General features: G+C 43.6%; 1 protein-coding gene across 1 annotated transcript in view; it reads right to left on the minus strand.

Moving 5' to 3' along the window:
* CFH (complement factor H) overlaps positions 1-12,621 on the minus strand; it is a 77,479-nt gene that overhangs the window by 25,088 nt on the left and 39,770 nt on the right. The window contains 1 exon segment of the mRNA XM_090263485.1: positions 9,206-9,231. Within this exon segment, the coding sequence (XP_090119611.1) occupies positions 9,206-9,231 (26 nt within the window).

Raw genomic sequence — 12,621 nt, forward strand, 5'->3', positions numbered from 1 at the left:
GAGAGGCATTAAATAAATCCTCTTCCTTGGAAAGCATTTATCTGTTAGGTTTGATACCTCCTTCAAATTCATATGGGACTCTCTGAACAGTAATATTTGTATCCTGAAAATTTGTCTGTAAGACCTACCTGCTCATAGTGGGTCTGATTTTATCACTGACAGTTATAAAACTTCATGTTATTTTATTTTTTGTATTATGAAAACAAACTATTCTCTGTCTCACACACACAAAAAACACAGATGCTACAATTTTAAATTGCTTGCTTAAATAAAATCCGTTTTTTTAAATATACGTAGGACCAGGATACTCGGAGAGAAATTTCTGATGTATTTCGGTTAGAGGAACATTTAGTGTCATTTAATAAGCAAATTAAATAAAACTGAAATGTAATAAAACTGAAACACAAAAGAAGATGAAGTGGCATGCTCAAGGTCACATAGCTAGACATATTTTAGGGATCCTGAACATTCATGTAATATAAAACTATCAATTTTTATTTAGCTATAATTTATATTGGCTATTAATAACTTATTAATTATTGTGATTCAAATTAGAAATGCTTCAATTATCTCTTAAAATTTTTTAAATTTGTGAAGTTTATGACATTTTTAGATATTATAAAAATGCATTTTTTGTTTGAATCCTCCATCTTGCTAATTAATATGTAAAATTAATAAGTGGAATTTAAAATTTGCAATCATACCAGAAAGAAATTCATACTATCTAAAAGTCAAGGATTAATCATAAAAATAGACAATGGTTTTTAAGAGTTATTTCACAAAAATCATCAATAAATTTGCATTTGCTTTGGCTTTTGCATTAATGTTGAGCTTTGCAACTTATTGAGAAGATCACACTTCAATGCAAAACACTGAAATGCTTCTTCTAAAATTTTAATTCAATATTCTGCATAGGAATTCTTTTATTTGTGTGTCTCCTTGTTTATGTATTTTGTGTTCATTTGATATAAATTCTCTACCTCATCATATCGTAAAAAACATGCTGTCTCGAATAAACAAACAAGCAAAAATATCTTGGCTGTTGGCAATTTCCAGTGTTATATTTATATAATGACTTAAGAAATGTGACTTAAGGAGGTACCAAATGAGCATACTCTGAATTACAGGTATTTATATCCATTCAAAAGTCAAAATTCTAAATCCTAGCCCCAATACTCGAATATGTTGGTATAGTTTGTACCTCTGAAGTGTACGTTCAGTTAATTTGCTGTGAGAACTGGCTTACGTGGTTTAGGATAACACTCCGTGGGAACTTCTCTCCCAAACGGAGACCTTCCAGGACGTTTGAAATAAGTCCAGGTATCAGCTCATCAGCACGTAACGCTGTGCCACGTGGCTGAGGGAAGGTATTTGAAAAGACTGCTCAGCTGCCATCTGTTTGCTCGGTCCTTGGAGCCTTCGTTGTGCTGGGGAATTCCTGCCAGTGTGCTTGCTCCCAAAGGCTTCAGGGACCGTAACGTTTCACTAGAAAGCCACGTGGGCCATGTTGGTGTCTCCCGCTGACTCTGTCACTTCCACGTCCTTCCCTTCACGTTTTCCTGTCATGTCTGATGGCGCTGGATTCACATGTTCCTAATTGTGCCTCTTTCCTCCAAGAAGGCCCCTCAAAGCTGTTAGAGCCTTTGGCCTCGGGCAGCCTGGATCTGCCTCTGATCCCAGAAAAGACATTTACGATCATCTTAAAATCCTAAACTGTTACTGAGAATGAAATCCAAACTCTTTATGCTCCGTCTCTTGTCTGCACTTCCAATGTTATCATAGATTTCTCTGCCCTGTCAGTCCACACTGTGGCCCTTATGGCCTTTGGATGTTTTTATACAGGTCAAGTTCTCTGCTGTCACTGCTGTGCGGCCCTGAACGGTTTTCAACTTTTCACTTAAAAACATGACTTTTCTGTCTAGGAATGGACATAAAAGTCTGATCACCTAAAAACAGGAAGAGGCAAAGGACTCAGCTAGAAACCAATGAGTGGACAGCAGAACACGCAGAAGGCTCCCTCCCCAGCAGGGAAGTCACAGGGTGTTTTCTGGGGGAAAAAACTTGAACTGAGAGATGGCCTTATATCTACCTATGAGTAATGAATTTTAAAAGGCCAAAACTTACATATATTTTCTCAACACCTTTTATTTCTTTTTTCAGATGGAACCACCTCACCTTCGGCCACACCAAGAAAAAGAAGTCGGGTTAACCATTGTGCCACAGTGAGGAGGAAAGTAACTCAAACGTCATGAGGGACTTACTAACGCATTTGGGGCGAGAGGACCACCCACATTGCCGACATGTGATCGATCCAGATGCTTCACCATCTTCTGTTACATAACCTTGTTTGCACTTATATTCTGTCTGTTTATTTAAGGGATAAGTTAATTCAGATTCAGAAAAAAATTCATTCTCAATTTCTATATCTGATTTTGAACATGTTGCTAAAAGGAAGAGAGCAAGAGGAAAAGATCAGCACGTGGGCCGTCAACATTTCCCTAAGGATTCAAACAATGTTACAACCACAAAAATAAGGCATCTCTTGTATTGAAAACCTGGAAAATCCTAATCATCTGAGGTCTTGTGTCAGAAATTACTACGATGGCCAGAGGTGGGCGGGGGCTGGGTGGGGTGGGCGAAGGGGGGAAATGGGGACCTCTGTAAAGGTGGCAGCAATAAAAATGAAGTAAAGAAATAAAATATTAGAAACCTGGCTGTCCCGTGGATATGGGGCACTCCAGGCTGCCAGCGTGCCCTGACGCGGGCCCCCTCCCAGGACGTTCTGAATATTGCTAAGGAGGTGGAGCTTAAGTGTCCCCGCCACGTGCAGAACCGTGGGCCCTGTGTGAGGTGAGGGGTCCGTTAGCTGCCTTGACCTGTTAGTCATTACACACGTGTGCATGTATCAAAGTAACAAGCTCAAATGCGCGCAATTCCCGTTATTCAATTCTATCCCTCAACATTGAAAAAAAGAAGAACAAATTGGAAAAAATAACAATGTCAGCAGAAATAAGTAGAAAGCAAACAGTAGAGAAAACGTAGAGTGAAAGGGGTTCATTGAAGAAAAACAACGAAACTGACAAATGCGGGGCAGAATAATGACGAGAGGTCCAGCCCCGCACAGTGAAGAAACGGACCCAAACGTACGAAAATAACCACGTGGGGCACATGTACGCACACGGCTAGCGCCGAGCTCTGAGTCCGAGATAAGGCCACTGATGTGACCTCTATTCTCAGTGTGGCTTTATTCAGGGAAGGGGGGACACTGCAATTTTCCTAATTAAACACAGGAAGAAGACACCCAAGATGAAAACGTCAGTCACACGGGAAGGAGGGACAAACACCGGTGTTCTCAGACTGGCTGACGCCGGTGAACTGGGAATCTGAACTGTGGAACGAGAGACCTTTACAAACCCGCACAGCCGAGTGTGTCACACGTGAGTGCAGGGCATGGCCCGGGAGAACGGGCAGGGGTAACAACTCGGGGATGACCTGGCAGGAACCAAGAAATTCAGAGATTTCCAGAGCACACACAACCCTGGAAGTCACTCATCCTGATCCGTGCAATTGGAAAGACGTCTTGAAACACTACTCCCTTAGCAGAGAGACCAGAAGGTAGGACTTCGTCCATATTCTGGATAAACTGGTCCTAGTGGGCAGGCTGCCCAAACCGGTTTCAATCATTTAGAAACAAGCCTTGAGTGGGTCATGTCAACCCAAAAAACTGTAGCCTCCAAAACAAAATATAAAACCAGGGGGACTCGAGGTCTCCGACCCCAAACCACCAGAAGGCGCACCATTGGCGGGCGGGGGAGTTAACTCAGGAGGGTGAGACTGTGGCTCTCATGTCCTTCAGTGTGGCCAGTGCCCCAGTAGTGTGACAAGGCCCTCAGCTTAATTTCCGGACCCTCCCAAAGGTGCCCTCGTCTGGTGTGATGGTCAAAACCCACGTTCTTGGTGGGGAAGGGAACGGAAATGGCTACGTGCCATCCTGCTCTCTGGACACTCTGCTATCAGATGCTTCCTCTTTGCGGTCTTTGGGTGGTCTTTAAAATTAATGTCTATCAACAGGCATCTTTATTATGCTACTGATATTTCAAGAAATTGGTATTTCCAATTCTACACACTTGAAAAAATAAAACCAAGTAAGTCCATTGGCAAAACAAGAAGCTGATATAAACATTTGCCACAGTTATTATAGGTAAGTCTTAGAAGATCACATGGATCTTAGGCCAGTTTTCTTACCGACGCGGATGCATCTGGGAGGAGGGGACCAGCCATTCTCCGTACATGTCATTGTGGTCTGCTGACCTTCAAGGCTGTAGCCGGGATGACAGTCGACTTTCACAGACTGACCCTGGACATAGCTTTCTTCAGAACGTGGGTTATGTCCATTGTATAAGTAATTGAAAACACATTTTCCTAAGAATGATAAAATGGTCATGAAAATCCCCATCCATTTGGTCAAAATAATAAATTAAAATTTATCTTCATGACATTTAAATTAGAATGCATAGGCATCCAAAACTAACATCAGAAAAACTAAAGCTGCTACCAAATGCTTTTAAAAAAATTAATATTAAAGATTATTTATCTGTCGTTTTTGCAATTGGAATATGTGTAAACGCCATGGGTATTCTTGTAGCGTCTATTTTGACCTCTCATGTATTTAATGAAGAACCTCTCAGAACAAACAACCGATGTTGGTATTTCTGTTTGTGGAACTCATCCCTAGGCTTTAATTGTTCTCACTTGTGTAGTTGTGTGTCCTACAGAAACGTTACCACGTGCACACACGGGTGAAGAGGTCCACTTACTGAGGCATGGCACTTCCGGCGACCACCCGGTCCGTGTGCAAGTAATGTAACTCCTGGGCTGTTTTGTAGGCGTCACATAGTTGTCATCACAGGAATAGTAAAACAAGTGTCCCACAAAAGCCGGAAAGTACGGTCTGTATCTGCCTTCAATATACAGTCTCCCATGTTTTATTTCTGGAGATTCACAGGACTTAACTTGCAATAAAAACAAACAGAAACAATAGAAATAACATTTTACTATAATCAAATCTAATAAGAAATAAATGCTTTCATTGATGAATAATACTGTCTTATTAAGATGAGTATACTCATTGCATTAGGGATTCTGGGAGAAGAAAAATGATAAAGTCAGATGATGTAGATAACACGTGTTTCCTGGTCATTTCCCAACATATACACACGTGGACCATTGTGTTGTACACCTGAAACGGCACAGCGTTATCTGCCTAAATGAATGAATGGTCATTCTCCTGCGACTGCCGTGCACAGTGACGGCTGTTTCATGTGATGACAGCATCCTGTCTAAGGGCGTCACACTGTCACAATTTGTGTGGACATTCGTCTGAATGAACACGGAGGCCGTTGACCCATTATTAGTATCATGTCATTGGTCATCCACGGAATGTCCGCTTAGGCATGGCCCGCTCTACAGTGAGCTGATACATAAAGAAGAGGAATGGATTGTCCAGAGAGGAAGCACTTGGAAAGGGGCCAAAGGAACCTCCCCAGAACTAAAGTGCCCTCTGGAACTGAGTGGCATTTTGTGACAAGTGATGGTTTCAGGAAATCAACACTCTCTCCGACACCCTCCCTCAGAGAAGGAGCCCAGTGCCCATCCTCTAGGCAGAGCTGGATTCAGGGACCCTCTTCTAAAAGGTACTAGCGGCTGAGGTGACAATGTGAGAGCAGGCCACAGATGGTACAGAGGTGTCTTCCTTGCCTCTGAGATCACTCGCTCTGTGACAGTTAGTGCCACTCAGGACCCATGGAGACGCCAGGTGCTGAGGCTCCTGCACAGCTCGGGGAGGGCGCCCCTCAGACACAGGTCCCCAATGCCACCCAGCCCTCAGCCCACGGCCCTGGCCCATGTCCCCAGTGCAGCCCAGAGAGTGACTGGGAACTAGGGGGCCGAGTCGCTTCCCACGCTGACCCTGTGAACTCTGAGTCAGCACAGGGCTGTTCTCAGTCAGAAGGTTTGGGGAACTTTTCACAAAGAAACATATCACTAATATGCTTGTTGTAGACAAAGTAGTCTTAGCCAGTGTTTTAGTTCAGATGCTACATTTAGAGAAATAATGATACACACATGCACATATTTAACATTGGATAGCAGGAGTTTTTAATTGCAATTATAAGGTTTTATCCGACTTAGAATGGGCGGCTTTGAAAAGCAAAGGCTGTTGTTAAATCCTTGCTCTAAACTCTCAGAAAGGGAAAGACTGAGACTTATTAGGTATCATTTTTTTAATATTTAACAGAATAATTTCAGAATGAGGAAGCAGGTCATGGTATGAACAGAACTTATAGCTGCATCTTGGAGGAGGTTCCCAGCCAACCTCAGTGCATCTTGCCGTGTTTCCGTGGGATGAAGGATAAAAGGGACTTTTACGCTGGTACGTGATCTCATGTTTGAGTCTGTATTTGGTGTGGTCAGGAGTGTAGTGACCATTTGCAATCCTTGGAGGATCACATGTTACTTCTGAAAAGAAAGAGGCCATGTGGATAATGCAGAAATCGCTGCCCATGAAAATAGTCAAGTCCATGAGAGTAAAATGACTGTTATAAGACTCTCCCACACATTTTGGGGTTACTGTCTAGCTTTTCTGTGACATATTTTCCAGTCAAGTTTCCTGGAGCATTTTCATCTGACTCTAATGTCTGTGGAGTGGCTTTCAGACTGTGGAACTCAGAAGACAGAAACTATTTATTTTATTTTTCCTGAGACGAATATACGATACTCTTCCTATAAGTTCTTCTGTTACGATGTCCCAATACACATTATTCCTGCTAGTCGACTCATTAATCCTGGCGACACATGAAAGCAGAAATGACATGACGTTGCAGGTTAGAGGGAAGCTGAGTGAGCAGCTCTGTTCGGCTTACCTTGTCCTCGAGCCCAGGAAACCCACAAGGTCACGATGACATTGGTTAGAAACAGCCGCATGTTGGGTGTCCCGATGGGATAGTAACACCAATATCCCAGTGGTGCCGTTGGGGGTGTTCAGTCCACCATGTGAGCGGTTATTAAGTGTGACTCTGAATTTAAGTGTCTGGCCATGAAGCTAGTTTATTGAGGTCACTGAGTGAATATCAAAGTTTAGTGTGTTTTGCAATATCTGTTAAGTTTTTGTTAATGATTTCCCAGTCATTTCTGCACTTCGCTTCCTCATTGACCTTGGGCAGCTCACCTTAGAAATAGGAGCACACCGGCTCCAAAAGTGACCTGAAACCCTCACCTGTGAATTAAACTCCTCGAAAATGGGTGAGGTTCTTTCTCAACCCAGAGACTGGGTGGGAATAACTCCGAGTCCTCGTCCCTGTCCCTGTGCGTTATGTCCCTGAGCCCAGCTTCAGTCCTTGGTCGCTGGGAACCCCAACGGCCAACGCTACTAACACGTCCGTTAAAATATTACTAGCCAGCGTTACTTACCTTTAGTGTTTATAATTCACACGCATAATCAATACCTTCTTGTATGGGCTGCTTTTGCGTCTCCTGTGACTGTCACGGCGAGCGTCTCGCAGAAGAAGAGCCCCTCCGGCGGCTGGGCTCCCAGGACGCTCCCCTGGCCCTCGCGGCTGTCACGCGGGCTGTCCCCACGTGCGCACACTCACGCCTCTCGTCTTTGACAGATTCCCGCACGGGGAGCTTTGAACAGGTTCGTTACTGTGGCCTGGAGCTCCCTGTGACCGTCCCTCCCGCGTACAAGGTGCCACCCGGTCGCGTTGGGGAAGAGTCACACGGTTGGCCTCACGGGGGAGCGGTTCTCCTGCAGGTGCTGGACGGTGCCTTCGTGTAGAGTCGTCCATGCCTTATTTCTGGGCTATTTCGGGGTGTCACTTGCAATAAAAAACAAGAAGCGGAATAAATAATTTATTTCAACGGGCAGTCAAAGGAGAGAAGGACTGTTTCATCGACGAGCTATGGCCTCCTTGAGCACCGCTCTCCTTTGGTCTTGGGGTTCCCGGGACACGGACCACGGAGTTCCAAGGCCGCGCTCCGCGAGCTCTTCTGGCGCACGCGGGGGAGGTGGGCTGGGTCACGGGACGTGTGAACTGGGGCCGGGCCCGGAGGACGCGCACTGCTCAGTCTCACGTGGTGAGCTCTCCGGGGTCCCTGGGGCTCAGCCCCGGGCGGGGCGCGGGGGTTCCTGCTTCAGGGACGAAGGGGCCGTTTCCCCTCTCAGCTCGACCCCCCCTTTTGTGCCTTTTCCATTCTCGGCAGAAGCGGACCCCGGTCTCTTCTCACAGCAGCTTCACGCAGAGAACGGCGGTGCTCTGTGGTTCCGTCGTTGTTTCTACACGTTCATGGGTTTCCCCAGTTGCAGGCAGTGTGAGGAATACAGAGAGATATTCCTTCGGATCATATCGCACAAAAGTATTCGTCGTCGTGTCTCAAACCAGTCATTTAGGCAAAACTGTTTTTATTAACCAGGAAAATAAAAGGGAGCATTTCCTAATATCTAAATAAGCATATTATGGTAAGAATTTAAAGGCTTCCTTCTAATGTCTATTGGAAAATGTGTTTTTAGGTGTATCTTATAAAATATATTTAAAGGGACGTAATTGTATTTTATGGCATTCATTTTACATATTGAATAATTTTTATTATATGTGCAAATGCTATGTTGTTAGTTTAATATATTTCTACATATTAATTAAGAATATTTGCCCATTATGTGACATGATTTAGAAATAATCTAGTACTTTGAATACCAAGATGCACTTCTATTTTTAGAAACTCTTGGCCAGGAGGTTTTAAAAATTTACTGACATACACACAGAAGTAACCCAAATATTCATTATCATATTGTGTCCCAGTTTACGGGTCCAGTTCTGTTCTTGTTTGATTGTAGAACTTTTTAAGTGATGTCTACAGACTTGTTAAGGAGACTGGAAACTTGGAATCGCATATCCTAGAAGTCTCATTTCAAACAGAGAGCTGGGAAAGGTCCCGCCCAGGTGCAGATGCTGGGCCTACACTCAGTCCTTTGTCACATCAGTGACCGGTTTATTTTCTCCTTGTTGGTAGCTAGTAATGCTGGGAATACAATGCACACTTAGTCTCATTATTCTGAGTAACATTGTCATATATTTTGAACTGCTTTTGGAAATTTTGAATAAATTTAAAGAAATGGCAAACTACGTGGTAAACCACCCAACTTCCACACCTTGTCCCGGAGGACGTCAGAGAGGCCTGCGGTCCAGATACAGCTGGGCCTCATTGGGTCCCAAATACACTCAACCTTATCTCATCGTCGGCAGCCGTCCGTCTCGAGAGACGATGGTGTAGCTTCTTAAGAGTCTATCTGCACCGCCGAGAATGGCTGTGCAGTCCGACTCGGGAGTGACACGGTATCTGTCTCCTCCCGTGTTGAATCGACATCTTGCGATGACGCTAGAGTGTCCTCTCCAGTGAAGCTGAAGCTACAGAGCCTGGGCAGGGTGATATGGAGGGTCTACTGTGTTGATAAACCAATCATAAATCTGGGTAATATTTTCCTTATAATTTTTCTGCATAATGACATGTCTCATAGTGATAACCGCTTTTTTCCTTAGGAATTCATGCTTTTGAAAATTTGTTTTGGATTTTGACCTGAATTTGAGTGAATAAGAAAATGAGTGGCATTGTAGGGACTTCCAGCCAAGATGGAGGCCTAGACAGTCACGCTGCGTCTCCCTCCACAACTAAGAAGGAACACAATTACCTCAAAACTAGAGACAATCAGAAGTTGCAGAAAACCAAGCTGCATGGAAGTGGAAGTCCAACAAACAAAGATATAAAGAAGAAACAGTCATCCACACAGGTAGGTGGGGTGGAGCCGGGGCGGAGAGGACGCGGTGTGGTGGTGGTAGCAGCGGCGACAGCGGCAGGCCAGCGGAAAGCGCTGTTACACGTTTTCAAAAGTCAGGAGGGACACCTAGGGAGTGTTCCCAGCCCCAGACCAGACCACGCAGCTCACGGTCCCAGCACCGGGGAGAATCAGGCCTCATTGCTTCTGACTGTGCAGACCAGTGGGGGCTGGGGCGGAGGCAGAAACAGCTGGTCTCTCAGCAGAGTCTCCTTGTTTAAAGGGCCCCCACGGTCCTAGAACGTCCCCAGACACACCCACTCTGGGAACAATGGCCAGGGCAACAGATAGAGAGGTGCTAGTCCCCTGTGGAAGTGGGAGAAGTGCCTGGAAAAGGGGCGAGTGTGGGGCAAGCAGCATTGTTCCCTCTCAGACCCCTTCCCCACACACAGTGCCACAACGTGGTGAAACAGGTCGCCCTGTACTGACGAATCCCTAAGGCTCCGCCCCTTACAATGTAACAGGTGCAACAGCTCTACCCAAGACACAGAGGCAAACACACACAGGAGCCTGTCAAGATGAGGAGACAGAGAGGTGTGGTCCAAAAGCGGGAACAGACCAAGGTTCTAGTGGGAGAACTAAGCGACGAGGAGACAGCCACCTAACAGATGAGGAGATAGCCAACCTAACAGACAAGGAGAGAGCCAAATGAACAGATGCAGAGTTCAAAACACTGGTGATAAAGATGAACATAGGCTTGACAAGTATGCTTAAGTATGGCAAACACATAAGGGAAGAAGTGAAGGCTGTGCAAAGTGAAACGAAGGCAAATCCACACAAAACTAATGGCGAAGGGAAGGACACCGGGGTTCAAATCAATGATTTGGAACATAAGGAAGAAAAAAACACTCAGCTAGTATGGAATGAGGAAACAAGAATTGAAAAAAATGAGGAGAGCCTTAGGAACCTCTGCGACAACTTTAAATGTGCCAACATCTGAGTCATAGGGGTGCCAGAAGGAGAAGAGGAAGAGCAAGAAATCAAAAGCATATATGAAGGAAAATAATGAAGGAAAACTCCCCAAATTTGGCAAAGGAAATAGACATACAAGTCCAGGAAGCACAGAGAGTCCCAAACAATCTAGACCCAATAAGGACCACACCAAGACACATCATAATTAAAATGCAAAGATTAAAGATAAAGAGAGAATCTTAAGAGCAGCAAGAGAAAAGCAGAGTTACCTACAAAGGGGTGCCTATAAGATCATCATCTGATTATTCAAAAGAAACTTTTCAGGCAAGAAGGGACTGGCAAGAAGTATTCAAGGTGATGAAAAGCAAGGACGTACAACCAAGATTATTCTATCCAGCAAAGCTATCATCTGGAATGGAAGGGCAGATGAAGTGCTTCCCAGACAAGGTAAAGGTAAAGGAGTTCATCATCACCAAGCCGTTATTATATAGAATGTCATAGGGAGTTACTTAAGAAAAAGAAGACCAACATTATGAACATTAAAATAAGAACAAACTCACAACTATAAACAACTGAATCTAAAAAATTAAAACAAAGTACAACTGAGCAAACCAGAACAGGAACAGAATCACAGGTATGGGGATCATTTGGAGGGTTATCAGCTGGGACGGGGAAAGGGGAGAAATGGGGAAATGGTGCAGGGACTAAGAAGCATAATTGGTTGGTACAAAAGAGACAGGGGGAGCGCACATTCTCCTGGCTGAGGGTGCGCCCGACTCTGCAGACTCGTGAATAAACACCTTGCTTTGCTGCTCAAAAAAAAAAAAAAAAGAAAAAGATAAAAGAGACCAGGGGAAGTTAAGAATAATATAGGAAATGGTGAAGCCAAAGAACTTATACGCAGAACCCATGGACATGAACTAAGGGGGGTGGGATTGATGGAGTGGAGGTGGGTATTGGGTAGCGGGGAACACAGGGAAAAAAATTGGAACTGCTGTAATGATATAATCAATAAAATATACTTATAAATAATTTTAAAAATGAGTGGTAATTTTAAGAGCATATAATTAAAATTTTTTGTCACAATAATTAACATGAAGTCAAAAGCAAAATAACAACTTGGACCATATTTTAATATATATCATTAAGTGTGAATAAAAAGTAATGACATTATTATTTCTAAACAAAGAACAATGATAAAAAAGCAAAAAGACTAGTGTCTTACTCAGAAAATTAAGAGAAAAGCCCCCACCAAACTAGTGGTCCTTAACTATCTTCAGTGCAAATAAGCTCATTCAGAACAAAACACACATGAAACCACTCAGAGGTATCATGCATTGTCTGCCCTCCTCATCCTCCCCAACTCTCTTCCCCCTGGTACCCACTTTTCTGTCTTCTGTGTCTATGAGTTTTTATTTTATTTTTGCTTAATCCCCTCATCTTGCTTACCCAGGCTCCCAAATCTGCCCTCTGACAGCTCTCAGTCTCTTTCAACATTTATGAGTCTGTGTCTACTTGGTTCTTAGGTTATTTTGTTCATTAGATTCTGCATAGAAGTGAGATCTTATAGAGTTTGTCTTTGTCTGACGGGCTTATTTCACTTTTCAAATTACTCTCCCGGTCCCTCCATGCTGTTGCAAAATGTAAGATTTATATCTTTATTTTCATGTAAAAGTATTAATGTTTTTGTGGAAATTAAAACTGCTTTTAGTCAGCTTATTTTAAATATGGTTTGAAATGTACAAACATAAAAATCTCATTTCAGACCCTTGTGTGTGAATTTTTCTAAAACTTTTCATATGTGCTAAATCATGAAAATTTTA

Source organism: Furipterus horrens, unplaced genomic scaffold (assembly GCF_987537825.1).
Source record: "Furipterus horrens unplaced genomic scaffold, mFurHor1.1.pri manual_scaffold_15, whole genome shotgun sequence".
Taxonomy (NCBI): Eukaryota; Metazoa; Chordata; class Mammalia; order Chiroptera; family Furipteridae; genus Furipterus; species Furipterus horrens.